Source organism: Denticeps clupeoides, chromosome 12, assembly GCF_900700375.1.
Source record: "Denticeps clupeoides chromosome 12, fDenClu1.1, whole genome shotgun sequence".
NCBI lineage: Eukaryota > Metazoa > Chordata > Actinopteri > Clupeiformes > Denticipitidae > Denticeps > Denticeps clupeoides.
The window spans coordinates 10,438,893-10,464,508 of record NC_041718.1 but is presented as its reverse complement, the minus strand read 5'-3'; the positions used below and the strand labels follow the sequence as shown (position 1 = coordinate 10,464,508).

The window sequence follows — 25,616 nt, the reverse complement described above, 5'->3', positions numbered from 1 at the left end:
TGGTATTGATTGGAAGAGATCTAGAGCAGCAGGAACAAAAGGCATGTAGCTCGAGGGCTTTTGCAGTTGGAGATCACGTTTCAGAGACAGACACAAGTGCTCGTCTGACCAACATGTCAAACTCATTAAAGGGGGAAACAGTCAGCTGTCTGGGAATAAAACGTACGCAAAATGACAAGGAGCATCTGTTTAAATTGAATACAAACTGGGTCAGAAATTAGGGTCACTGTTTGTGATGGAGTATTTGATTTCTCTATTCATCAATACTACTTTCTTTCTTCCTTCCTTCCTTGTAACACCTGTCAGACAATGTTGCCATAGCCTCACATGTAATGTGCGTATTCATAAAAAGAAATAAACAGATCCATGATGAAGGTGTCATGTCATTTCTCCTAAGAAGGAAGAAAAATTTAAACATTAACATAGTAGTTAATCAATGTCAGTGTGGTGAAATCAAGGACTGAGCTACATTATGTATGTATATATTATATTATATACATTATATTATATACATTATATATATATATATATATATATAGAGAGAGAGAGAGAGAGAGAGAGAGAGAGAAAGAGAGAGAGAGGCACAGTATGATGATGAAACTTGTATGAGTCACTGTATTCAATTAAATATTTGATTTTCAAAGTTGTCCTTGTTTTTTCTTTTGGAGAAAAAAATTATTCTAGACTATGCTGATAATATTTCAGGTTTTCTCTTGTTTGTCACAAAATCTCCACCTTTTTTAATCTTTCCACATGGACCTGCATCCTGTAGGTGTGAATCTTAAACATTGTTCTTGTCACCTGATGTTTGGGATTCCTGAAAAAGTTTTTATCATTCATATGGGTTGTTGGAACATCAGATCTCTGCTCCTTTTTCTGTACAGAGAAGTGTTTTTTAAGGTTTTGATGGATTCTGTGCTGTCAGATAAGCAAGAGCAGTGTGACACATCTGTAGAATGCTGCTGGTGCAGTTCACATTTTTATGACACATAATGAATCAACAGCGCCTTGGATTGGACCAGCCAGGCAATCTGCAGATTTCTAAATCATATTGTATCTCAGAGGACCGTTATTGATTTCTGTCTGGACATGCTCTGCATGTCAGTGGGTGGTTATCTGCAATTCCATTGCTATATCCTCTATGACTGGAATATGAGAGATTATGGAGATACAAGCAAGATACATTATCTTCTTTTTAATATAAATATTAGATTTACCAATATGCATTCATTTTTCAGAAATTAAATCAGAAATCAGTGAACATTTACATTTACATTTATGGCATTTATCAGACGCCCTTATCCAGAGCGACTTACAATCACTAGATACAGGGGACAGTCCCCCTGGAGCAACTCAGGGTTAAGTGTCTTGCTCAGGGACACAATGGTAGTAAGCGGGGTTTGAACCTGGGTCTTCTGGTTCATAGGCGAGTGTGTTACCCACTAGGCTACTACCACCCCTATGTGAAGGCCAGAACCTCTTTCAAACAGACAAGAAATTAATGGGGCTTATTTATAATGATGCCTGATGGGTATTTTATTATGTCAAAAGCAGCAGTACGGTATTGTATGTCTACCCATGACATTGAGCACCAGGCTGAAATTTTATTAGACTGTCAATTGGAAAGGTCTTCAATAAAGAAAATGTTTTGAGATCCATGCTGCTGTTTTGTGTTAAACTTGTGCTGTTGGATAATTTCCACCCACCGCAGTCATGATTACCCCTTCAGTGATAGTCTGGGCCTGTCTAATGAACAGTTTTAATGAAAATATTCATATTACATGTGATCCGTCTGTCGATCAGTTGCATGGTTTGTGTAGCAACAGGCACTTTGACGGTGTGGGGCATCTGTGAGGGCGGAGTCATAACTGAGTGGCATCTGTGTGGGGTGGACTCAAAATGCTGTTTTGCATCTGTGGACAATCAACCACAGCATCTGCTGAGGATGAGCCATATTAGAGAATGACATGAGAAAAAAATTGGTCCGGTGTGAAGGACATTCAGATTTGATCGAGACCAGATAATTGTCCCTGGGACAACAGCAGCTGTTATAATCTTTCACTGCTGCGGTGTGTACATGTTCCTAGCAACATTCTTAAACAAAATGTGATTTGATTGTGTGCATTCTAAAGTACATGACCATAAGTTTGTACGTATATGTGTGTTTTTTTTTTGTTATGTAGACCATTGTGGCCACACTGGAAAAAAATAAGGACAAACATCTGACACTGCAATTAAAAGGTAAATTACTGATCTTTTTACTTGAACTGAATATGTAAATGGTTTAATAAAAAAGAGTGTGTATTTCATCTGTGTTGTTTGTCACATCTTCATGGTCTAAGGTGGCAGCGTAATAACGTGGGAGCTAAAATCCAATGCTGTGGTGGACCTGCCACAACAACACAAGCACTGAAATAGCAACGGTTCTTATTAGATGTATCTGGTGGCGGTTCCCCAAGATCTCTGGGGAGACAAACAATGCCACATGTTACTGTCAACGGCGTCACTGTGCGATAATAAGTAATATAGATGCAGCACTGGGAGGCAAGCTCATCCATCTACATTCATGTGCTTCTGCAATGCAGCGCTACACGATACCTGGTTCCCATCAGGGATGACGGGTCTGCCCTCAGCAGCACACACTCAGCAGGATAGTGTGCATTACTGGTACCCTGTCATTTGTTTATGGTCTAGACCTGTCACCTAGACTGATGCCAGCAGGGGCAATGTGGATTTCCTGACTTGGACCAAGCAGTGTGTAAGTCAGTATCTGTTTGTTTGTTGTTGGGGTGTTCTGTTCTCTGCGGTGTAAGCAGAGGACCTAATTGATAAGAAGGAGTAATCATTTCTTGCCAGATATTTGAGTGGATAATAACGGGGATAAAAACATTACTCCTCTGTGAAGTCTTCATTTAAAGCCTGCGGGAGATGAGTGACAGGTGAGTGATGAGACTCTGTTCATATATTCTGTTTGAGGCACAAGCTCCACTTCAAAGGCGAGAAAAATGGCTCACCTCGTTCCTTTTTAATACACCTCTGCCTAGGGCCTCTGTGGTTAAGACTAGCCTTTAAAACAACTTTTTTAGCTCTTCAAAGAACATTTTTTGACAGATCTTACAAAGCGGAAATGCATCTTGCAAGTTAAGTACTTTCAAAATCCCTCACAAAGGGCCCTTTATCACAAAACCTTGATAACTGCCCAGTTAGCAGCTACCTAGGCTAAGAACAGTGAAAAAACACACTTTGCCACGGTGGCCAAAATTGTGGGTTTTGGGGATTGCCTGACCCATTTACCACATCTCCAACATGCAAAATACGACCCATCCCTTTGCATCTGATATCCTGGGGAAAATTAATTAGAAGTCAAATATTAAAAAGGTCTGTTGTGCGCCTGCATAATTGATTCTTTCCAGTGGCTGCACACAAAATGGCCTGACAGCAGGAGATACCAGGCTTTGTCAACACTGGGACGTGTGCCTGCTTTTTTAAGGGGACATCCCAGTGCAACCACTGGTCCTGTGCCAATGTTCAGGGGCCACACACAGGCCCACTGTGTGCCAGCAGTGCATTGTGGGACAGCAGAAACACGACTCGTCCCTGTGTTCTACTGATTGTCTTTGACCAGGACCGTTGGCATAATAAAGAGCAGCGACTCGCATGGAGACGTCACCCTGTTTTCAAAACACGAGGATAGAGGCAAATGCCTCCAAAGCATAAGTTCTAGGACCCAAATCTCATAGCCATTATAATTACAAACATGCATGCTCACACAAAAGTCCCTGTTAGGAGGTTTTCAAATGGGAAACACTCCTGCTGCTTTGGTAATTGGTTTAACGTGTTTAGCCAAGATTAACAGCCAGAGAAAGGCTTATCAAAGCACGGTGCGGACATAATTCCCCTTTTCTCGTTAATCTCTTGCTGTAGCCGGACAGGGGAGATGATAAGACTTCTGTGTGGAGCAATTAATTCAGGCAATAATTTCAGCCTTCGATCATGTTGCGTGGCCTAGTTCCTGGGACAGGTGAATCAAGGGTCGCTTGTTAAACCGGGGTCTTGTTTACTTGTTTATTGCACAGACCAGGGTTCTTTATCTGAGGTTCCATGTTCTGCTGATGTGTGAGGTGTTGCAAAGTGGGTCAGAGACACCATGCTGACTCTCAGAGTATAACACTTTACATCGTGTCTCAGGATTATATACACATGCAGGTCCAGACACAGGTTGAACATTACATAAACAATGTAGACATATACAGTACGTGTCTCTTTTTTAAATCACATTCTTTCGCAGTCACATTCATCAGCAACACTTCACAATTTGAAGCATAATGGTGTACATGAGGCCTGTTGGTTGTGTGGAGGTCAGTCCTTGTCTTTCCAGTATCAGTAGAGCCATTAGGCAGACTTAGACTGGCTAGGGAGGTACAGAGAGGAAGAGCGACTGGACCTTGTTAATAACAGGGGAAGGGGAACAGCTGAGCCTTTGTGCTGTGATGCTAAGGACCTCCATCACAGACCATTTGTTTCATACAGTGAGAAGAAAGCAAGATCTGAGGAGACAATATCCTGTCTTTTTGCTTTCCTTGCCCTCAGATGAGGTTGAGGTGTATTTCTGAAATTCATATTTATAAGGCTATTAATATAATATGGACAGCTGTGCCCTATTGAGGCACAGCCCATTGAGACATACTGTATGCGGATTTTGTCTATGTAAGAAATAAATGTTGTTGCTGTTGTTACTGAAAGGAAATATTCACAAGTCAATTAAGTAGCTGTGCCTGGTTTAATTTGCACAGCTAAGCAATTACAGTACACACCCTGATATTTCTCTGTTTCTGAGAGGTGTAATCCTCCTTGATAATGAGGTTGCTCAAAGGACGCAGGGGTTACAGCTTCAAAGCTGATGGCTCCTCGCTGCCTTGCTGAGGTTTTGACATGGGGCTAAAGTGGCATTATTGTCACTGACCTTGGTATTGATTGTGGGATTGTGGTTCCTGATGTGGGTTGACATAGAGAAGACAAATTTCCATTGGCTTCCTTGTGAGTTGTAGCTTCAGTCAAGTCTGTGGTTAGTGTATTTTTATAATAATCATGCAGATGCTTTAGATATACTGAATTCTCATATTATTAGTATTAGTTCTCATATGATGAGTATTTTTTGTATTTTCTGTTATTGTACTATTATAAAAAAAGTATTATATATAGAAATCACCATATGGTTTAATTAGTGGTGGGCCGTTATCGGCGTTAACGTGCTGCGTTAACGTGAGACTCTTATTGGCCGATTAAAACGTGCTGCGTTAACGCAAGACTTTTATCGGGCGATAAAAAAATTTCGCCGTTAATCTATTCACAAAGTTGGGTTGGGAGATGGGTCTATACTACGCAAGCTTTTGTGCCAGAGTTAAATGGTTACACTAGAATAAACAGTTGGTAAACACAAGTACATCTTATTGAACATGATTTATTTTCATCACCAATTATCATAGTAGAACAGCTTTCTCAAGCAGTTTGTGATGCATTTTGGAAACAGGAGATGAGACCCTGGTCTAATGCGCCACCTGGCTTGAGAAACCCGTTCTCAAAGACTTACTTTTAGTCATTATTTGGGAAGCACACATATTGTGAATGCCTTCGGCAGAATTCAAATGAGCCATTTTAATCTAGATTAATGTAGATTAATGTAGATTAATTTTGTTTACTCTAGATGAATCTAGATTAATTCCAAGATTACAGTGAGATTAATCTAGATTAAGAAAATTAAACTGTGCCCACCTCTAGTTTTAATACAGTTAATTCTGACCTGAAATGTTTATTGATTTAGAGCATAGGACTCCATCTCATGTCAAATTGATTAAATATTTAGATACAATTGTACTTTTTACAGGTATAAAAAGTGTAGGTTTCCACATATGTGATTGTTTTTTTCAGAATGCTTTGCTGTCACAGCTCCTTTTCATGTCTTGTGTACAGACAAAACCTTGGTGCTAATAGTAGATGTTGGTGCATGTGAGGATGTGCACATCTGTCAGTGTGTTTCATCTCATCAGTATAGATTTCTCACAAGATCTGCTGGGAGAAACAAATGATAGCTATAGAAAGAGGTCTACTGATGCATTATTAATTCTAATGCTTCATTAAACACTGGGCACGCTTTAGCAACACTATACAATATCAATAGCTCAGTGTCAGACAGAGAGGTGGTGCAGAGAGTCGTGTTGGCAGACTGTCCATGATGCAAATGATTAGCCCGAGGTCTCTAAAGCAGAAGTGCCACATGCATGCCAAAAAGTATGAAAGAATAAGTCCTGTAGATGCTAGATTTGATTTGTATATTCTGTCCACCTTTGTTGGACCCACTATGTTCTGCTGTCCCACCTGTGCCTTGTTTGCCCTCACTCACTACAGGGAGTGCAGAATTATTAGGCAAGTTGTATTTTTGAGGAATAATTTTATTATTGAACAACAACCATGTTCTCAATTAACCCAAAAAACTCATTAATATCAAAGCTGAATGTTTTTGGAAGTAGTTTTTAGTTTGTTTTTATTTTTAGCTATTTTAGGGGGATATCTGTGTGTGCAGGTGACTATTACTGTGCATAATTATTAGGCAACTTAACAAAAAACAAATATATACCCATTTCAATTATTTATTTTTACCGGTGAAATCAATATAACATCTCCACATTCACAAATATACATTTCTGACATTCAAAAACAAAACAAAATCAAATCAGCAACTAATATAGCCACCTTTCTTTGCAAGGACACTCAAAAGCCTGCCATCCATGGATTCTGTCAGTGTTTTGATCAGTGTTTTCACCATCAACATTGCGTGCAGCAGCAACCACAGCCTCCCAGACACTGTTCAGAGAGGTGTACTGTTTTCCCTCCTTGTAAATCTCACTTTTGATGATGGACCACAGGTTCTCAATGGGGTTCAGATCAGGTGAACAAGGAGGCCATGTCATTAGTTTTTCTTCTTTTATACCCTTTCTTGCCAGCCACGCTGTGGAGTACTTGAACGCGTGTGATGGAGCATTGTCCTGCATGAAAATCATGTTTTTCTTGAAGGATGCAGACTTCTTCCTGTACCACTGCTTGAAGAAGGGGTCTTCCAGAAACTGGCAGTAGGACTGGGGGTTGAGCTTGACTCCATCCTCAACCCGAAAAGGCCCCACAAGATCATCTTTGATGATACCAGCCCAAACCAGTACTCCACCTCCACCTTGCTGGCGACTGAGTCGGACTGGAGCTCTCTGCCCTTTACCAATCCAGCCACGGGCCCATCCATCTGGCCCATCAAGACTCACTCTCATTTCATCAGTCCATAAAACCTTAGAAGAATCAGTCTTGAGATATTTCTTGGCCCAGTCTTGACGTTTCAGCTTGTGTGTCTTGTTCAGTGGTGGTCGTCTTTCAGCCTTTCTTACCTTGGCCATGTCTCTGAGTATTGCACACCTTGTGCTTTTGGGCACTCCAGTGATGTTGCAGCTCTGAAATATGGCCAAACTGGTGGCAAGTGGCATCTTGGCAGCTGCACGCTTGACTTCTCAGTTCATTGGCAGTTATTTTGCGCCTTGGTTTTTCCACACGCTTCTAGCGACCCTGTAGACTATTTTGAATGAAACGCTTGATTGTTCGATGAACACGCTTCAGAAGCTTTGCAATTTTAAGAGTGCTGCATCCCTCTGCAAGATATCTCACTATTTTTTACTTTTCTGAGCCTGTCAAGTCCTTCTTTTGACCCATTTTGCCAAAGGAAAGGAAGTTGCCTAATAATTATGCACACCTGATATAGGGTGTTGATGTCATTAGACTACACCCCTTCTCATTACAGAGATGCACATCACCTAATATGCTTAATTGGTAGTAGGCTTTCAAGCCTATACAGCTTGGAGTAAGACAACATGCATGAAGAGGATGATGTGGACACTCTGCACTCCCTGTATATTCAACTCAAGAACTCAACAACTTATATGGGTTTTGCGTCATCCATGTGTACACCGTGTTGCATGACTATGGCATACTTCCTGTTTTTAGGCTTCATCCTGTTTGTATTCAACTTTTTTCTGTTCCACTTGTACTTTTGTTTATATATCTGCACGGTAAGACAACCATAAACGTAAGACTATAATTCTTCAAGACATTTGGGGGAAAAAAACTGTCTAACGTTGGGGCCAACATAATACTTTAGTCATTGTGGTTTTGTTTTGTGATCCCTGCTTTGAGTCTTTTTCATTGTTGATTCAGTTAATTAGTCCCTTCTTTTCACATTACTCATGTTGTAATTATTAAGTTTCTTGTCTTTTTCTGAGCCTGAGCTCCATTTTTCTGTTCTGAGCTCCCAGTTAACAAATTTTCCTTTTGTTTTCAGTTCTAAGCCATGCCTTGAGTCTTTGTTATGAGATTTTTCATACTTTCTGTCATTCTTTTTTCTCCAGCTTGACTGGTTTTTAACTCTTGGTTATCTGACTCTATTGCACCAGTGCATCTATTAACTCTTTATCATAAGCAGGCACTTCCTGTCTATTTGGCAGGTCTTGTCACTGGTCTTTATAGGATAATGGGTAGTAAGTGGATTGTATTTTTCTGTTTTAGTGGTTACTAGGCCTGGTAATCACTGAAAAATGAGGGAACATATCATCTCAAAGGTATGGTCCACAGAAGATATGCCTCTTTTGCCCACCATCTGAACTCAATGTGAATCATGGTGAGTTCATGTTCTGAAACCTACACCTCAAAGCATGTTATCCCACACAAGGCATAAGGCACTACAAATGCTCCCTAGGGGGGACATGGAGAACATCCACATGGTCCTGCACTGGTGCTAATATCTCTGCAGGGTGCTTGAACTCAAAGTCAAATCATTGTTTACGGGTGACTTGAATTGCTGTTGTAGCATTTATTTACCAGACCATGGTGAGTTAATCTTGTCAGTGGCATCTGTGAGAAACACATTGTCAGCGGTCAAACTTACATGAAGGCTGTAAGCTGTTCTAGTCTAATTAGCAAGTAATTAAAGGTATAAAGAACATTATTGTTGGCAGACTAATAAAAATGTTGTGGCCTTGGAAGAGGGATGTTAGACTCAGAATGATGTCAATTAATTAAATTAAAATAGTTAGGAATACCTGTTCTTTGTTAGCTCTTGTCAGCAAGACACACAAAATGCAACGCAGTAAAACACAGTAGAATATTAACAGAAATCATTTTGATAATACCTTTTGTATATAATAATAGTGTATAAATAGTACTTTTTAAACCAATCTTGACTGTTGTTGCCATCTTGGATTATGAGGTCGAAGGTCATGTGGCTTTCTCAGTGGAATGTTCAATAAATCCAAACACACCATCAGCAAACAAAGGTTTAACCGAGCTGACACGATGCTGTGAAAGTGATCCGGGAAAGTGATCCGGGAACTGATCCGGGAACTAACGTGCTAACATTAAAAGCTAATGCTATTTAACAGCAGAAAAAATACTAATTCACAATTCCGATTTTCTCAAAAGGTTAAACTTTCCTGTCTGTCATTAGAAATGTAATTCTGCTGTCAGTCATGTCATTTTCTTTTGTAAGAGAAACTACTGGTATCAGTAGTTGCCAGCAGAGCGAGTTGCCAGCAGCCACACTACGAGAGCAGAGGATAGGATTAAGTCTGTGTTTCACTCTCCATCAGAACAAAGCCATTCAGGTCCAAACATATAAGCATTTATCAGAAACAATTAATGTTTCTCCCCAGTGCCAGTCAGCCAAAACCACTTTGATGCCAACTGAGGCACAATCGTGGCTCTGTTTATGTTTTTGTGAACAACCAGACCAGGGCATGGGTGGAATGGGGTAAAGTGCAGTCCGTTCACTACAATCCTTGCTGTGGTGCAAACCAGAAACACATGGCTTCAGACCACTGCATTTGCAATGCATTCTTCCTGGTTGCCGATGGTGATGTGACAAGAACAGGGGAGGACCACTAAATGGACGGCATTCCAGAAGACCCCAAACGCACTGGCATGTTTGAGTCTAAACATGTGTTCTCTTCAGACTTTCATTTGTTTTGTGTTTTCACTCAATCCAAAATGCCAAGTTGAGGGAAACGACACAGATGGAGCCATTGAACAGTTGTGTGGATGTTGGGATCAGCTAGTTCATTATGCTGTGACTCAAAACTGAGTGCAAATAAGAGATTTATTAATCGCAGTGAACTAAACGTCGTTCATTTTAAATGAATAAAATGCTGATCCTATCATGTCTGAACTGAATAGAAGAGAACACATTTCAATGCAGACCTTTAAGGCAGACTTATCAGCATTCAGTTTTTTTATACCATTTTTTATACCATTCTGCTTAACATAGGTTAATTTGTTCATCTATAACAGTCCACAGCGATAAAATTAGAAGAAAAAAAATCTTAGTCACAGACCATGTTTCGTGCTTGTTAAAACTTAAAGAACAGCTCAAGAAGTAAAATGTTGAGGTTGCTTTCATATACAATCCCATATGTTACTGATAACACAGTGTAGAAGTGTCCTTCAAAGCCTGATAGCAAATAAGTGTTGCCAAGACTGCTAATAATAAAATTGAAGTTTTATTTAGCTTTTTATTCTGGGTTGAACTAGAAAAAAATTGGTTCCAAAATTAAAAAGAAAGTTTTCAATACAGATCATTTAGGGAGCATATGAATATTTTAAATCTCTGTGAGAACATGTGATGTTGTGCATATGGTTTCACATTTAGGCCGACATAGAATATCAAGTCGTTTTCTATAATTACACATTCAATAATTTCCCAGAGAATAATGCTGTTTTGTCACTGCTGACACTGCCATTAGGAACAGTTGCAAATTCTATTGTGATAGGTGCCAGAGTGCATGCGTTCCACCCCGTAATTCCAGAAATGTACAGTATTAAGCCGACAGGGAATCCCCCCATCCGTACACATCAACTTGCTTCAAAATGAAAGGGTTTCCACCCTGAAAGAGGCTTGTCGTTGAGCAATTTGCATCTCAATGCCAACTTTTGTTGGTAAATTCAAGGGCCCTTTGGTGAGATTGCATACTCTGTCCCAAGCGATAATGCTGGGGGGACCCTTCCTCCCAAAACTGTGCCAAGCAAGGCTATGGGTGGAGGAATGGCAGTCATAGTTACAATACTGCGGGATGAAGTCGACAACTCCAGAGGGTATGAATATGATGAGGGGGGCTTGTTTTTATCTGACTGCATGCGTCTCTGTTTCATTATTGGTTCTGGACTCAGTTGGGTGGCCCTGGATTGTCGAGTCCTCAGAGCAGTAAGGTTTAGTGGTATATGATGTGTTCCCATTCAAGTTTCATTAGACAGACGGACAGGCATTTCAAAATACATGGAAGGGCCGTCTCTATTGTGTCCCCTCAAATTTCATGTGTCTCTCTTTCCTCCATCAAGGCATTGTGAACATCCTAAATGAGAACTCGGCTGTGAATTACTGCAAGGTCTTTCACCCGTTTTTACTATATTTAATTCAATTTAGTTTTGAGCTTTTTAACTGAATTCCATTGAGGTTTAAATTCAAGGTTGCCACATTGCTGTTTTGTATTTTCTGTGCAAAACGTTTACGGCACGTTTCAGGCCGAGGGTATTCAGTAGCTGAGGTCCTTTGTGTGACATGAATTTTTCCATTAATTTTTGTTCATAACAGATAGCACTCGTTACAGTCCGATTTTCCGGTGGCATTGTGCTAGCATGAATCAATGCTTTCTTCAAGCTCTCCTGAAATGTTGAAATGTCTTTGAGGAGTAATGGGTGCTCCTCATACCTTGGAGGAAAAGTTGACACTTGCCAGTAATGACAAATCTTTTAGCTTCTTCCTCTTTGCAAACTAGTTGAGTTCCTTTTGACAGCAGGCTGCAGTGGAATGAACGTTTGTGACTGTTTAAGTCTTCTGCTGCCCTGTTTTGTTGGGTCGGCTTTATCCTGTGCCAGCCATGGTGGGAGGGAGGGTGGGTTGGTGGGGGACAGGGGAGCGAACGGCCCGGGAGAATTTAAAACAGCACAACCCCAAGGTCAGACCTCATCCATTCCCTGGAGAAGGAACAATGCTCGTGGAGAGAGCAGCAGGAATTAAAATGGAGTGAGTGCAGCTGTGTGTGTGTGTGTGTGTGTGTGTGGTGTGAGAGAACGTATGAGAGAAAGGGAACGAAGGAGAGAGAAAGAAGATGGGGGAACTGAGATAATGAAAAAAGGTAGACTGTGGAAGAACGAGAGGAGGGGCAGAAGAAAGAAAGAGAGCAAGAGACAGACAGACAGACTGATAGATGGACAGAAGGTGAGAGACTGTTGGCACGAGTGTAACATAGCTGCCCACAGACAATTTGCACTGCCATCAGCTCAGTAGTTACGATCCGTGTCGGTAGTTATTCATCAAGCGGAGAAGAAGGCTCTCTGACCCTCTGCACCTGCCTGAAGATCCTTGCCCTTCCACAGGTAAGAACTTTTGGCTGGACCACAGGGCAACCAGTGAGTCTTCAGGTGTTCTGCATATAAGATTGTTCTTTGACCGTTTCTTCAAGGTTAACGATAATGACACGATGAAGTTTAAATCGGACATTCTGATACACTGTGGTTACCCTGGTTTGGAATATGGACATATCTACTTGGGGAACATGATATGTTATTACGTTTAACCTGATAAATCAGAGAGCAGAATGTGAAATAGGAAGGATCTGATAGGAGAGTGTTGAAGCTTTGTGCGAGAGGGTGATGCAGGGGTCAGCGCTTTGCTCAGACACAAAAGCTTCCTGTGAGGATATGTGTGCAGGCTTAGCAAGGGGTGGCTGTTGAGCTGTCGCAGCCAAAGAGAGACTTCTGAGGGTAGAGAGCTCCCTGCGGTCCAAGACCGAGCAAACAAGTTGTGTTTACTCTGTAGTTCACCCAGTTGGCTGGGTTTTTTTTGGTCTTGTGTTTAATGGCCTCTGACTCTCCCATATGTTGAGGGTTTTCCTTTGTTGAGTTTAGATATTACAGTTGGAAGCTGCATTTTAACATTGCGACAAATAAGATTTGGGGCACATTGGGTTTTAGTTCAATTTAAATACACCATTTAATCATCTTCTGTTCTGGTTAATGTTTCCTTTATATCTCTAAGACAGTGGTGAATAATGGTTAAATAGTCAACATTAAAGTGCAGTATCAGTATTTCTGTGTGAACAGTGATATGTGGCAATAACTGACATAGCGGTGTGGCCAATGAGATACCTTAAACTATTAGTAATGAAGAGATGACATGAAATATTATCTGATTTACCACTGCCATTTTACAGTTTATGAATACAGTTCTGTATTCTCTCTCCTGCTTTCTATTTCTGTGCATCACTGTAACCCCATATCTCCTTTCCCCTACTGCTGACCCTCAGAGAGATCTGGCACCTGTCCCAATCCCATTAGCCTCCAGACCCGGCACCATGTGTCCAACTGTACCCATCTGCCCACATGGGAGATGACACCGCTTTTATGCATCATTAATGATTCATTAACAAGGGCAGCACAAACCTGATCATTTATAGGAAGGATCCCATTCACCGTGTGCTATTGGGGTGTGTGTCTGCATAAATCTTACTTACTGTCATTTTCAAAGATCTTGTGGTGCATAGTCTTGGTTTCTGATATATATTTTTATACTCAAATGCTTCCTGGTTTCTGTCTGAAAATATTAATTGACAGTCAAAAAAATGCAGACGAGTGGCGTACAGTGCCGCATTTCTGTACATTTTTTTTTAGATTCATGAACCTATTTCTTTGCTGCAACATTTTGTTGCAATATCAATACTGCATACATTCTAAAAAACTATGGCTACTGCTTTCTGTCATCACTAGTAAAAGAGAGTGCCAGAGCACTGTTTGCCGCTGCCTGCTGTGCAGCAGCCATTACTAGTACTCTGGCAAATTGTACACTGGACCTTTGTGTGTGTGTGCGTGTGTGTGTATCTCACTGCACAAGTTGGGAGGAGAGTGCTCAAGGTGGGAAGAAGGCTTTGATTGTAAAAAAACAAATGGCCCCAAAAGGGCAGAATGCAATACAGAGCAGCAAATGAGACTCTGCTGCAGGCTGTATAAACACACATACACACTGATGGAGAGAAGACCATGCCTGACAAAAGGGACACAGCAGAGACATCACAAGGGATGGGGGCCACAGATAAAGATGAGGCAGGGCAGGCAGGACACCTGACAGAGCCAGGTTCCTCCACTTAATTTGACTTCCCATTGCATCCCTGCTTTGGCTCCAGCAGGGTTGCCAGGTTCACTGCCTTTCCCCCTCCACATTATGTCTCATTCATATGTAAATGTAATATACATACAAGTTTTTTGGGGGGATTCTGCCTCTTTGAGCCTACATTCCTCTGATTTCTATGATATTTTTTCTGTTTTGATACAGGTGTAGAAAGCGACAGGCAGTGAAAGCACCAGGGATTCTGTGAGAAGAGGAGGAGACAGCTCTCCAACAACATGGCAAGGAGGAGTCTCTCCCTCACCCCCCTATTCCTTTTCTTTGGGCTTCTCTACCTCGCTGCTGATGGATCTAAATTTATGTCGGGTCAGAGGTTTCGATCCCGGTTTCAGAGAGATCGTCGCAATATGCATCCTAACATTATCCTCATCCTCACTGATGATCAGGATATTGAGCTTGGTGAGTAACAAGTTCACATTCTAATTAAAAAAATATTGTTCATTTGGACTTGAATGGAAATGAATCACAAAAACATAGTTCATTGCTTTGGTCATGACTGAGCTTTAGATTTAATAAAATTAACCATGTCACTTCATATACTCATGGATAAAAACAGGAGATGCTGTCATGTGTATGTGTAAATGTTCCTATTTAACCGTTAATGGTAATGGAACCTTACCCAACCCCATTATTGTAGACATGCCAAGTTCACTCGTTAAAGTCCTTGAACTGTTATTGAGCTCAAGGAACCACACAATAGTCACAATCATGGTCTTTGTACTAATCTGACCAGTCGAGTGAACAGGCTCTTCACAGTCATGAATTTATGGTCAGGCATCTGTTACACCAAACAATCCAGCAAGGGCTGAATGGGCTTGAATGGGACCACACTCAGAAAAAAAGGTTCTTTGCTTCTCCCCATTGTCTTTTTTGCGCTCTTGTTGGATCAATTTATGTGTGTTATTTTCATACATTCTGATAAAATATTCTCTTCCACAGGATCCATGCAGGCCATGAATAAGACACGACGGATAATGGTGCAAGGGGGAACACACTTTACAAACGCTTTTTCCACCACACCCATGTGCTGCCCATCTCGTTCCTCCATCCTGACTGGAAAGTATGTCCACAACCACCACACGTACACCAATAATGAGAATTGCTCCTCCCCATCGTGGCAGGCACATCATGAGCCCCACACATTTGCTGTGCACCTCAACAACACAGGCTACAGGACAGGTACCTCTTTGAGAACTAAAGAACTGTAAATTAAGAAATTTTCTGTTAGTGTTTAATGCTTTTAAGTGTATACCTGTTTATGACAATTTAGTCATATCAGATGTAACAAATAATATATAGAGAGGGAATTGTACATTGGGAATATATAGTTTCGTAGACTCCAGAACATTTCATACGTAACAATTTAAAAATTTAAATAAATGTAAATAATAGTTTTTTATATTTTGGTTTAGTTACAATACCAAACTAAACACCTTACACTGTTATGTGGATTTGTCCATTGTGACTGTTTATTACAGCCTTCTTTGGGAAGTATCTGAATGAGTACAATGGCTCCTATGTACCTCCGGGCTGGAGGGAGTGGGTAGCACTAGTGAAGAATTCTCGCTTTTACAACTACACACTGTCTCGGAATGGCATCCGAGAGAAGCATGGCATGGAGTACCCAAAGGTTCTACAATAAGACACTTTCTATTTCACCTTTATTTTATGCTTATACTATTTTACACTTTACGTTTTCAAAACGTATACAATTATACGGCAAATTATGAATTATTATTACTAGTTGTGATCATTTAGAAACGATATAATTCATCTAGTGTTTCGGGATGCGTACTTAATTTAGTCCATTTGCATTTTTAGGATTATCTCACAGATCTCATCACAAATGACAGCATTAATTACTTCCGGACATCTAAGAGGATGCATCCAAACCGGCCCGTAATGATGGTTCTGAGCCACGCTGCCCCTCATGGGCCAGAGGATGCAGCACCACAGTACAGCAATGCCTTTCCCAACGCCTCCCAACACATGTAAGTATTTGTTTCTTTTAGTTAACCCTTGGTCAGCTCTATGAATTGACTCTTTATGGACCAAGTTTAAGAAATACATTTACTGCTAATGTCAGCAACACGGTGCTAACTATGTGTTAGATTTTCCTTACATTCCCTTCCCTTCCTTCCATGGATCTTGTTCTATTTCATAAACTGCCATAATAGAGAGACTGGCATGTATAATGGACACCTGGGCATTTCCACACTGCGATTGGACTGTCACATTGTGTCTTGTGGAGACACACGGTTATTAACTGCATCTGTGAACTGCATCTTAGGACAGTACATATTCCAGACTCCAGAGAGAGATTCAGGAATGCCTTGAAATTTAGCCACGTTCCTTTCTTGTGTACCATTACCAGCCTATAACAATACTTTAACAGTCTGTGCAAAAAGCATCATTTTGGCAAATTTACTTGTTAGTCTGGATTCTTAGGAGTTATTAATAAGGTAATGCTGTGGCACACGAATGCCTATCTCACTGTTTCAGCAGTGTGTTCACCAGCTGCTGCAGTTGAGATTATTGCATTATGTCTAAACCTTCCCTGTAGACGGAGATCTGTAAATTAAGGCTGTCGTTAACATCTGCTGGATCTTATTCTATGACTTGCATATGCAGTGGTCTCCAACATTATCAATTCAGATGTACTGCTTATGAAAGCAATTCTCTTTAGGTGCTATATGCATTTTAACCCTGGGGGATGTCAAAGAATCTGTTGCTCATTGGATGATTAATTTCCAATTCTGAGTCTTCATTTATTGACCTATATATTTCCTTTTATTTTCCTGTTTTTCCTCTCCAGTTATTATAACAATGGTGCAGTTTTAGGAAACCAGTAAACCAACAATAAGCTTTGAATGTGTTCACTCTGCCGTAATTTTTTGTACACAATGTAGTAAAATAGATTTCAATTGTTTTTTTCTGCATAACAAGCACATTGCAATCACCATGCATATCTATTCACCAGAGCATCTGTACTTGCATCATTGCATACAGTCATTATTAATCATATATACTGTTATAATGATTTATTGGCCCCTTTCCTAGTACATAGCAATTATGATTATGGCACTTAAGCAACTTTTGGTTTTCTACTTTTTTATGACTTTGTTCATCATTTGGAATTTTATTCTTACCTTCCAGAACTCCAAGTTATAACTATGCTCCTAACCCAGACAAGCACTGGATTCTCCGCTATACTGGACCCATGAAGCCAGTGCACATGCAGTTTACCAACATGCTGCAGAGAAGGAGGCTCCAGACCCTGCTGTCAGTAGATGACAGTGTGGAGAAGGTTCAGCTTGTTCCACTTTGCATTTACATTTACAACTTTTGGCAGTTCCACTTTTCACACACTGGTCTGCACTCCTCAGGTGTACAACATGCTTGTGGAGACAGGTGAACTGGAGAACACCTACATCATCTATATGTCCGACCATGGTTACCATATAGGCCAGTTTGGGCTGGTCAAGGGGAAGTCCATGCCATATGAGTTTGACATCCGTGTGCCTTTCTATATACGAGGGCCAAATATAGAGGCAGGTTCCATGTAAGTGTAACATTAAAGATATATTTTACTGCCTATTCATTAGGAACTTATTATTAATATTAATATTAATAATGTTCAACAGCAACCCTCACATTGTGCTCAATATTGATGTTGCACCTACTCTTCTGGACATGGCTGGAGTAGACATCCCCAATGATATGGATGGCAAGTCCATCCTTAAACTGCTGGACACAGACAGGCCTGTCAACAGGTGCATTGCCTATAAATACTAGAAAATTCTATTGCAATGAATATTTAGGGCTAATTAACTGCTAATTGGGTCTGCATGCATTGTTGCTTGAATTTCAGTTTCTGTGCAAAAAGTTTGTGATCTTCTTTTGTATAAAGGTTTCATTTGAGCAAAAGGAGGAAAACATGGAGAGATTCATTTCTAGTTGAAAGAGGGTAAGTATCTTCATAACATTAACAGTATATAGATCCATATGGCATGCGTATGTGAGTCTTTGGTTATTAAGAGTAATAATAGTTTGATAAATTATTTTGTGTAATCATTTTCAACAGGAAGCCACTACACAAGCAGGCTGATGGGAAGGAAGTGGCTCAGGAGGAAAACTTTTTGCCCAAATACCAACGTGTGAAAGACCTGTGTCAGAGGGCAGAGTATCAAACACCATGTGAGCAGCCAAAACAGGTAGGTTCACATCAGATATAATTTAAAACATTATTTTAACATTTTTGCTTTTCATTCCACTAACTCAATTCCCCCACTCCCCCAGAAGTGGCAGTGTTTGGAAGACAGCACTGGCATGCTGCGCTTGTTTAAGTGTAAGGGACCAGCCGGCCTGTACTCTCCCCGAGCTCAGAGGCTGCTAGCTGGTCGTAACCCTCACATCTACAGTCCCACGTCCCCATTAGACATTTGTGACTGTGACCTCACACCTCCAGTGAAGAAAAAGAAACTTCTCACCAAACGCAGTAAGTAGCAGGTCAACACATACAGTGCATCTGGAAAGTATACACAATGCATCACTTTTTCAACATTTTGTTATGTTACAGCCTCAATCCAAAATGGATTAAACTATTTTTTTTCTCAGAATTCTGCACACAACACCCCGTAAGGACAGTGTGAAAAAGGTTTACTTGAGGTTTTGGTAAATTTATTAAAAGTAAAAAAAAACTGAGAACGCACTTGTACTTAAGTATTCACAGCCTTTGCATTCAAGCTCAAATTTGAGCTCAGGCGCATCCTGATGTTTCTGCAGCTTAATTGGAGTCCACCTGTGGAAAAAACAGTTGATTGGATGTGATTTGGAAAGTCACACACCTGTCTATATAAAAAATAAACAAATAACTAAAAAAGTGAACTGATTGTCACTTGCGATACACAGCAACACAGCACACGGTGAAATTTGTCCTCTGCATTCAACCCATCACCCTGAGTGAGCAGTGGGCAGCCATGACAGGCGCCCGGGGAGCAGTGTGTGGGGACGGTGCTTTGCTCAGTGGCAGCTTTGCTCAGTGGCAGCTCAGTGGCACCTTGGCGGATCGGGATTCGAACCAGCAACCTTCTGATTATGGGGCTGCTTCCTTAACCGCTAGGCCACCACAGGTCCCACAGTTCATGTCAGAGCACAAACCAAGCATGAAGTCAAAGGAATTGTCTGTAGGCCCTGAGACAGTCCAAAGGGTATGACATGAATCTGGTGGGGGTTATGAATCGGGTCTTCCATTCGTCTCCCTCCGTGATACGTACCAGGTGATGGGCATTCGATAGATTGACTTTAGTGAATGTTCTGGTCCCAACAAGGAGTTTGAATGCAGTGTTTGAATGCAGGGGATACCTGTGGGCATGATTTGGTTCGACTTGGCCATGATTTGGTTCAGCATGGGCAGGGCTTGCCTTGGCATGGGCATGGATTGATTTGGTGTGGGCATGGTTTGTGGTAGTGAGCATGGCATGGGTCTGTGGTGTGGTTTGGATCTGTTGGACATGCAGTGGATGGTGGAATTGGGGAAGTCTTCTTTCCCAATTGCTGGATGGTACCGGTCATTCAATGGAAACTGAATTCATGGGCGGTCAGCCATGGGTAGCCCAACTTGAGGGGATCATGAGTTGTTGCTGTGAGGTAAAGAATCTGTCCGTACCCCGTCACAACAGACAACGGGGAGCTGGAGACGGGTGGCCAGGTCGACGTCAATCAGATTCATGGCTGGCCCAGAATCCACCAGGGAGTGCCTCTGGTGATGACCATTGGGTGCTGTTGTCCAGCTCAGACAGATGGAAGTGAGCATAGGGTGGTGGAGCATAGGGGGCTGTCAGAGCTCACCAGGCAGCTACCCGGCCCTGGCGAGCGGAGGCGTATTCAAGTTAGGGCAATTGCCGTATAAATGATTGTGCCCTCCACAATAATAACAAAGCCTCACTTGAGTGCGAGACCCATGAGACGAGTGACAACATCACAGTTGTGTCCATAAGAAGCTGTTCTGATTGGACTCCTGCATGAGCCAGGGGTCAAGGTCATAGGGACAGAACGAGAACAGGTAGGACAATCCAAAGAGAGAGGTCGGGAAACAGGCAGTTGGTATCAGGTCTTGGTCAGTCATGAAATATGGCTTACAACAATGTGAATGTGAACAATGTTGACGATGAGTTTGCGAATTCTTAGCATGTTTGGGGCCTTTTTATACTTGCTGTAGACCTGGGTTTGATTTTCTTTCGGGTCGGTGGTTCTGGTTGTGGTTGTGCGCCCCCTGGGGATCTGGTGGTGGAACGGCAGCTGTGACAAAATGAGAAAAAGAGCAATTTCATTCCTGTTGAAGAAATGATGCCACCAAGTGGTGAATAACAAAAGCCATCCCCAGTTTCATTTAATTATTCATATAAAAACAAAAATTAACCAATTATGGTGTTTTAATAAAATTATCAATTATAATCAAAATCTGTGGTAATGAGTATTTTTTGTATGATTGCCAGAAAAGAAGGCTAGAAACAATCTTGCTCGAAACCGCTGGGCTCGGTCAGCACCTTTCAGTCTGGACACAGACCTGTACACACTAGACCTGGAGGAGGGCTACCGCCCAGTTGGCCCTCGGAATGTGAGCTGGGACCAGAAAAGAGTAGCTACCCTGGAAGGAGAGGATGAGGAGGGATTCAGTGGGATGGGAGCTACAAATTCCCAGCTGGCGAGTAACAGTCTCACTCCCGCCTCTGCCTTGAAAGTCACATACAGGTAAAAACACATGGACATAATATTATTTCATAGCTTTTATGAGAATTATGATATGTGTTATGTATTTATATAAGCATACAATGACATATATTTACTTTGTCAGTTTACATTCAATAACTACTCAGTGGATATTAAGAAATAACAACGCAAGTGCATAGAAGTGTTTAGTTAGCGCCAGATCTTAAATACCACAGTTGCATGGACTATATATGGCAGCTTTTGTGCAATGGGTTATGGATTTTGTGCGATGGGTTAAGCATAAATAAACATAAACATTTATAATATCACATAAACTGTGATATGATCAAGGTAACAAGCTTATATGCTGACATATGTTGCCATGAAATGAAATTGATAAATATTGGTTGTATCCAGGTGCTCGATATTGATGAATGATAGTGTGAGCTGTGATGGAGGACTCTACAGATCGCTGCAGGCCTGGAAGGACCATAAACTACACATTGAGCACGAGGTACAAGGCCCTCAGTGTGACAGTTATAAATACATGATCATGTGACATGCTTCAGCTTTTGTCCCAATCACATGGTTTCTTTGGTATTTGTGTGGTTAGATTGAGACCTTGCAAACAAAGATTAAGAATTTACGAGAGGTCAAAGGTCACTTGAAGAAAGTACGACCCAAGGAATGCAACTGCAACAAAAATATGTGAGTGTCCCTCTGACAATAGTTCACTGACTATCTGACATTTGGAGTCTGGATGTTATCATCACAGCTGTCTTCATATTAGGTATCAATTCACTCAAAGAAGAATGTTAAGGCTGAAATCGGGACGCGTGAAGAGTCTCAGGTAGGTCAAAACTCTTTCATTAAGTTGATTGGCTCTCTTACCGACTGTATTTGAAAACCTTAATTAGAGAATCACCCAAAGGTTGCCTTAAACACGTATTGGTGCTTTGAGGATGAGATTGCCAAGCCCTTTTTGTATGAACCTGTTTATGGGAATTAGGAGAATGGTGGCCTAGTGGTTGCCGGTTCAAATCCCGATCCGCCGAGGTGCCCCTGAGCAAAGTACCGCCCCCTCACACTGCTCCCTGGGCACCTGTCATGGACACATTTTGTTGTGTGCTTAGCTGTGTATCGCAATGACAATCCTTTCACTTTTCACTTTTTTGTTTGTTCTGTCCCTCAGACCACCATCTAAGGACAAGAAGCAGTGGCTGCTGAAAGATCAGAGACGCAGGAAGAAGCTGCGGAAGCTGCTCAAGAGGCTGCGAAACCATGACACCTGCAGTATGCCCGGCCTCACCTGCTTCACCCACAACAACCAGCACTGGCAGACTGCCCCCTACTGGACAAGTGAGACTTTAGATTTAGAGTACCAGTTATGCAAAGGCTTTATAAAATGTTTAAATCCAAAATTATTCGAATTGTCTAATTAGCATAATTTAATCATATTTTATCTTTACCAGTGGGCCCTTTCTGTGCCTGTACCAGTGCCAACAACAACACCTACTGGTGTCTAAGGACCATAAATGACACACACAACTTTTTATTCTGTGAATTTGCCACTGGCTTCATGGAATATTTTGACCTCAGCACTGATCCTTACCAGGTACATTAAAATGTACAAATAAAAACATAAAGATCATTTGCAACAATATTTAGAATTTTAATGAATATTGAAATCTATGGAAATTTGATATTTTCCAACTTGATTATGATTTTCTGCTATTGAGAAATATGTAAATATGTGTGTATGCAGCTAATTAACGCAGTCAGCACATTGGACCGTCAGGCCCACAACAGCATGCACCTTCAGCTCATGAAGCTGCGGAGCTGCAAAGGACACAAGCAGTGCAACCATGAGACAGGTTGGTCATCACGAGTAGCACTCCCTCTCGAACCAATACAGCCACTGAGAAACACATAATCATAACACTGTCTTCCAGCAGGTATAAAGGATCCCAACTCTTTTAAAGAACACAGGTACTGTACCGTTCTTTTTTTTCCAAATGCACGGATTAAACTCAAGTCTTATTTGATTTGTGGTTGTGCAATTATTACTCCTGTGGTTTTGTAGCTCATTTCATATTTATTAAATGTGATATGAAGTATACTAAAATGTATGCCAATAACAGTTAGGATTTGCATGGTTCAAAACAAACAGGTTTTTTTTTTTTGCACATACATGTGTGTACATATGTATTCCTGTGTGTGCCCCTTGCCTCAGGCCACTTCACCGCCGAAAGAGGCCGAAACTGAAGAAGCAGTCCTCCAAATCGCTGTGAGTTTTTGTGAATCCATCTGCTTCTCGTTCTTCAGCCAGATCTCCACTAGTCACTCTGTGTGTCAGTCATTCCCCATCAGATTGCCTAACTGCATGTTACCCACAATCCTATCTTTGTGCGATGTTTGTTTGTTTACTGGTAGACTAAATTCTGACATGCAGATAGGAAATTTAGCTTGTTGTCTGGACTTCACAGAGTTTGCATGGAAATAAAAGTAAAAGTACCCCAGCTAAGAATAATAAACTGGGCCAGACAGTCATTCCAGCTGAGCCCTGTTTGCAGATCTGTTCCCTATGCTGACTACTATTAACAGGCCAAGATCTGAATTGAATATAGTGGAGAGCTGCTCTATTCCTACTATTTTTGGTGCTTTCGCTTGCAATAAAGGACTCTGCCAAACTATTACAGTGATAAATGGACAAAATCCAGTTTCATGCTGAAACCACAATTTGCTTGGATCTGGTCCCTCAGCATAAAGCATGCCTATGACAAATGTTTATGATACATGTCTTAGGTGTAGTGGAGGGAAGACAGTGCACACTTATATTTCACTACATTTCATTTGTGGTTGCTGTTTTTTCTTTGCTTCGACAAAGTCACAAAATGTGGAATATACTAAAATTAGGTAAAGTAGGCTATGCCCTGCAGCTTAAACTGCACTCATTGTTAATTTAAGTATTTCTAATTCCCCAGAATAAATGCTTAATGTTATTTCAGGATTGCAGTTAGATGAGCATAGCGGCCACAGTACATGAATTTTTTTGTCCACGTATGAGTTTTTCACCTCTCTTTCATTGATTTCTATAGTGGACAGATTTGGGAAGGATGGGTGGGCTAGAGACACCTTTTACAGACCTGGTGGTGAAGAACAAGGACAACTCGCTGGACATGTACAGACATCATGCACATCCAACCCTTGAATGCCAACTGGAATCTGTTAGTGCTGACTGGACGAGGCGTTTTCTTATGAGCCGGATGGAATGGACAGGACCAGCCATTCACTCATTCATTCATGTACCCTCTCATCTGTGTATTGTTCTCAGCTCGTCCCAAGGATCTTCCAGGAGCCACAGTGTCTCTCATCCATGCTACAAAAGCACTTTGCTGTATTGATTAGTACTGGCTGGCTGTCATTATGTGAAGTTGATTTGAAATATTTATGAGACATCTTAGCCAGTCTGATAAGTTTTGTGTGTGTGTAGTGTGCTGGGCAACTGAAAACACGGCACACTCACAACTGGAACACTTTTATGTATTTTAAAACCCTCCCATAGCTCCTGTAGTCATTCTGTACCTTATTGTTCTTATCTAGTCATTAACTTGAAATTGTTCATTATGAGACAATTTATCAAAAATGGTTCATCACCGCACATGAAGGAAAGAAGCACATGTTCCCACATGTGTTGGAACATCTGGAAACTTGCTTGAATGTTGGTATGGAGCCACAGGCAAGAGAACAGTAGTCCCCAAACACGCATATGTTATTTCGTTGTGAACCTCTGCTGTGCAAGGACTCCTTTTGATTCATATTGTCTGGGCAAGTGATGAATGTCCAAGCCGATCCAGAGCGGGAACTGTTTTAACTTCTTTCCATGCTGCTTCACCTTTCAAGCTCCGCTTGTTTTCTGTTTCCCTTTTTCATTTCTTTTTTTTTATGACAATGTTTAACTAGGTATTGCAGAACACACACAAACTGAAATACGGTGCTACAGAAGCAGATGAGACTTTTTCCCGAAACAATACTGTATAGTATGTATTTGAGTGTACTTTTGTGTGGTTCTTTTTTTTCACTTTATTAAAAAATAGATCAATGACCTTTCAGGGTTATCTGTGTTTGTATCAAATAAAAATCATTGTGTGTCATACCTTAGAATAAATATTGTATCACTCCACATTTAAAAGGATGAATAATATACTTAACAGACCCTAATTTTGCCCACTTTTTAAAAGCAACGTCAGCATGACATAATGTGGAATGGTGTGAATTCATGAAAATGCTTGTGCAGTATTGTTTTGTTTTTTTCCTTGCATTTATTATTAACGTTATTAAATGCCTTGATTGCGGGAATGCTGATAGTGAATAAAGTGTGTAATGCATCACGTCTGTTTTCTACATCACATCTGCAGTGCATTCATTCCTTGTAAAGTGTGTTTGACTTTAAAGTGAGGTACACGTTAGTTGAAATCTGAATTATTAACAGAATTATTGTAAATATCACAGCGTAGCAATATACGAAATATGTTTTAAAAATCAATCGGTGAAGTGTAAATACGTACACTCATCGTGAAGCTGTGACCGTACCTACCGAAAGCGACCAGCAGGCGACGCTGTGTTGATATTGACAGATCAAACG

General features: G+C 41.0%; 1 protein-coding gene across 5 annotated transcripts in view; it reads left to right on the top strand.

Moving 5' to 3' along the window:
* The window catches only part of LOC114800610 (extracellular sulfatase Sulf-2-like), a 29,604-nt gene extending 4,282 nt beyond the window's left edge, over positions 1–25,322 (top strand). For 2 of the 5 annotated variants that reach the window (XM_028998214.1, XM_028998215.1), the window contains 21 exons: positions 2,184–2,241; positions 14,408–14,659; positions 15,200–15,439; positions 15,739–15,890; positions 16,082–16,251; positions 17,417–17,567; positions 17,647–17,822; positions 17,905–18,033; positions 18,171–18,227; positions 18,345–18,474; positions 18,560–18,758; positions 20,758–21,013; positions 21,389–21,485; positions 21,585–21,679; positions 21,762–21,821; positions 22,164–22,330; positions 22,444–22,586; positions 22,737–22,845; positions 22,924–22,960; positions 23,205–23,258; positions 24,070–25,322. In XM_028998214.1, the coding sequence (XP_028854047.1) occupies positions 14,479–14,659; positions 15,200–15,439; positions 15,739–15,890; positions 16,082–16,251; positions 17,417–17,567; positions 17,647–17,822; positions 17,905–18,033; positions 18,171–18,227; positions 18,345–18,474; positions 18,560–18,758; positions 20,758–21,013; positions 21,389–21,485; positions 21,585–21,679; positions 21,762–21,821; positions 22,164–22,330; positions 22,444–22,586; positions 22,737–22,845; positions 22,924–22,960; positions 23,205–23,258; positions 24,070–24,100 (2,634 nt within the window). In that variant the 5' untranslated portion in view covers positions 2,184–2,241; positions 14,408–14,478 and the 3' untranslated portion in view covers positions 24,101–25,322. Of the gene's footprint in view, positions 1–2,183; positions 2,242–12,171; positions 12,457–14,407; positions 14,660–15,199; positions 15,440–15,738; positions 15,891–16,081; positions 16,252–17,416; positions 17,568–17,646; positions 17,823–17,904; positions 18,034–18,170; positions 18,228–18,344; positions 18,475–18,559; positions 18,759–20,757; positions 21,014–21,388; positions 21,486–21,584; positions 21,680–21,761; positions 21,822–22,163; positions 22,331–22,443; positions 22,587–22,736; positions 22,846–22,923; positions 22,961–23,204; positions 23,259–24,069 lie in introns of those variants that run through there. The other 3 variants (XM_028998218.1, XM_028998217.1, XM_028998216.1) reach the window with 3 other exon arrangements.
* The last annotated feature ends 294 nt before the right edge of the window (positions 25,323–25,616 follow it).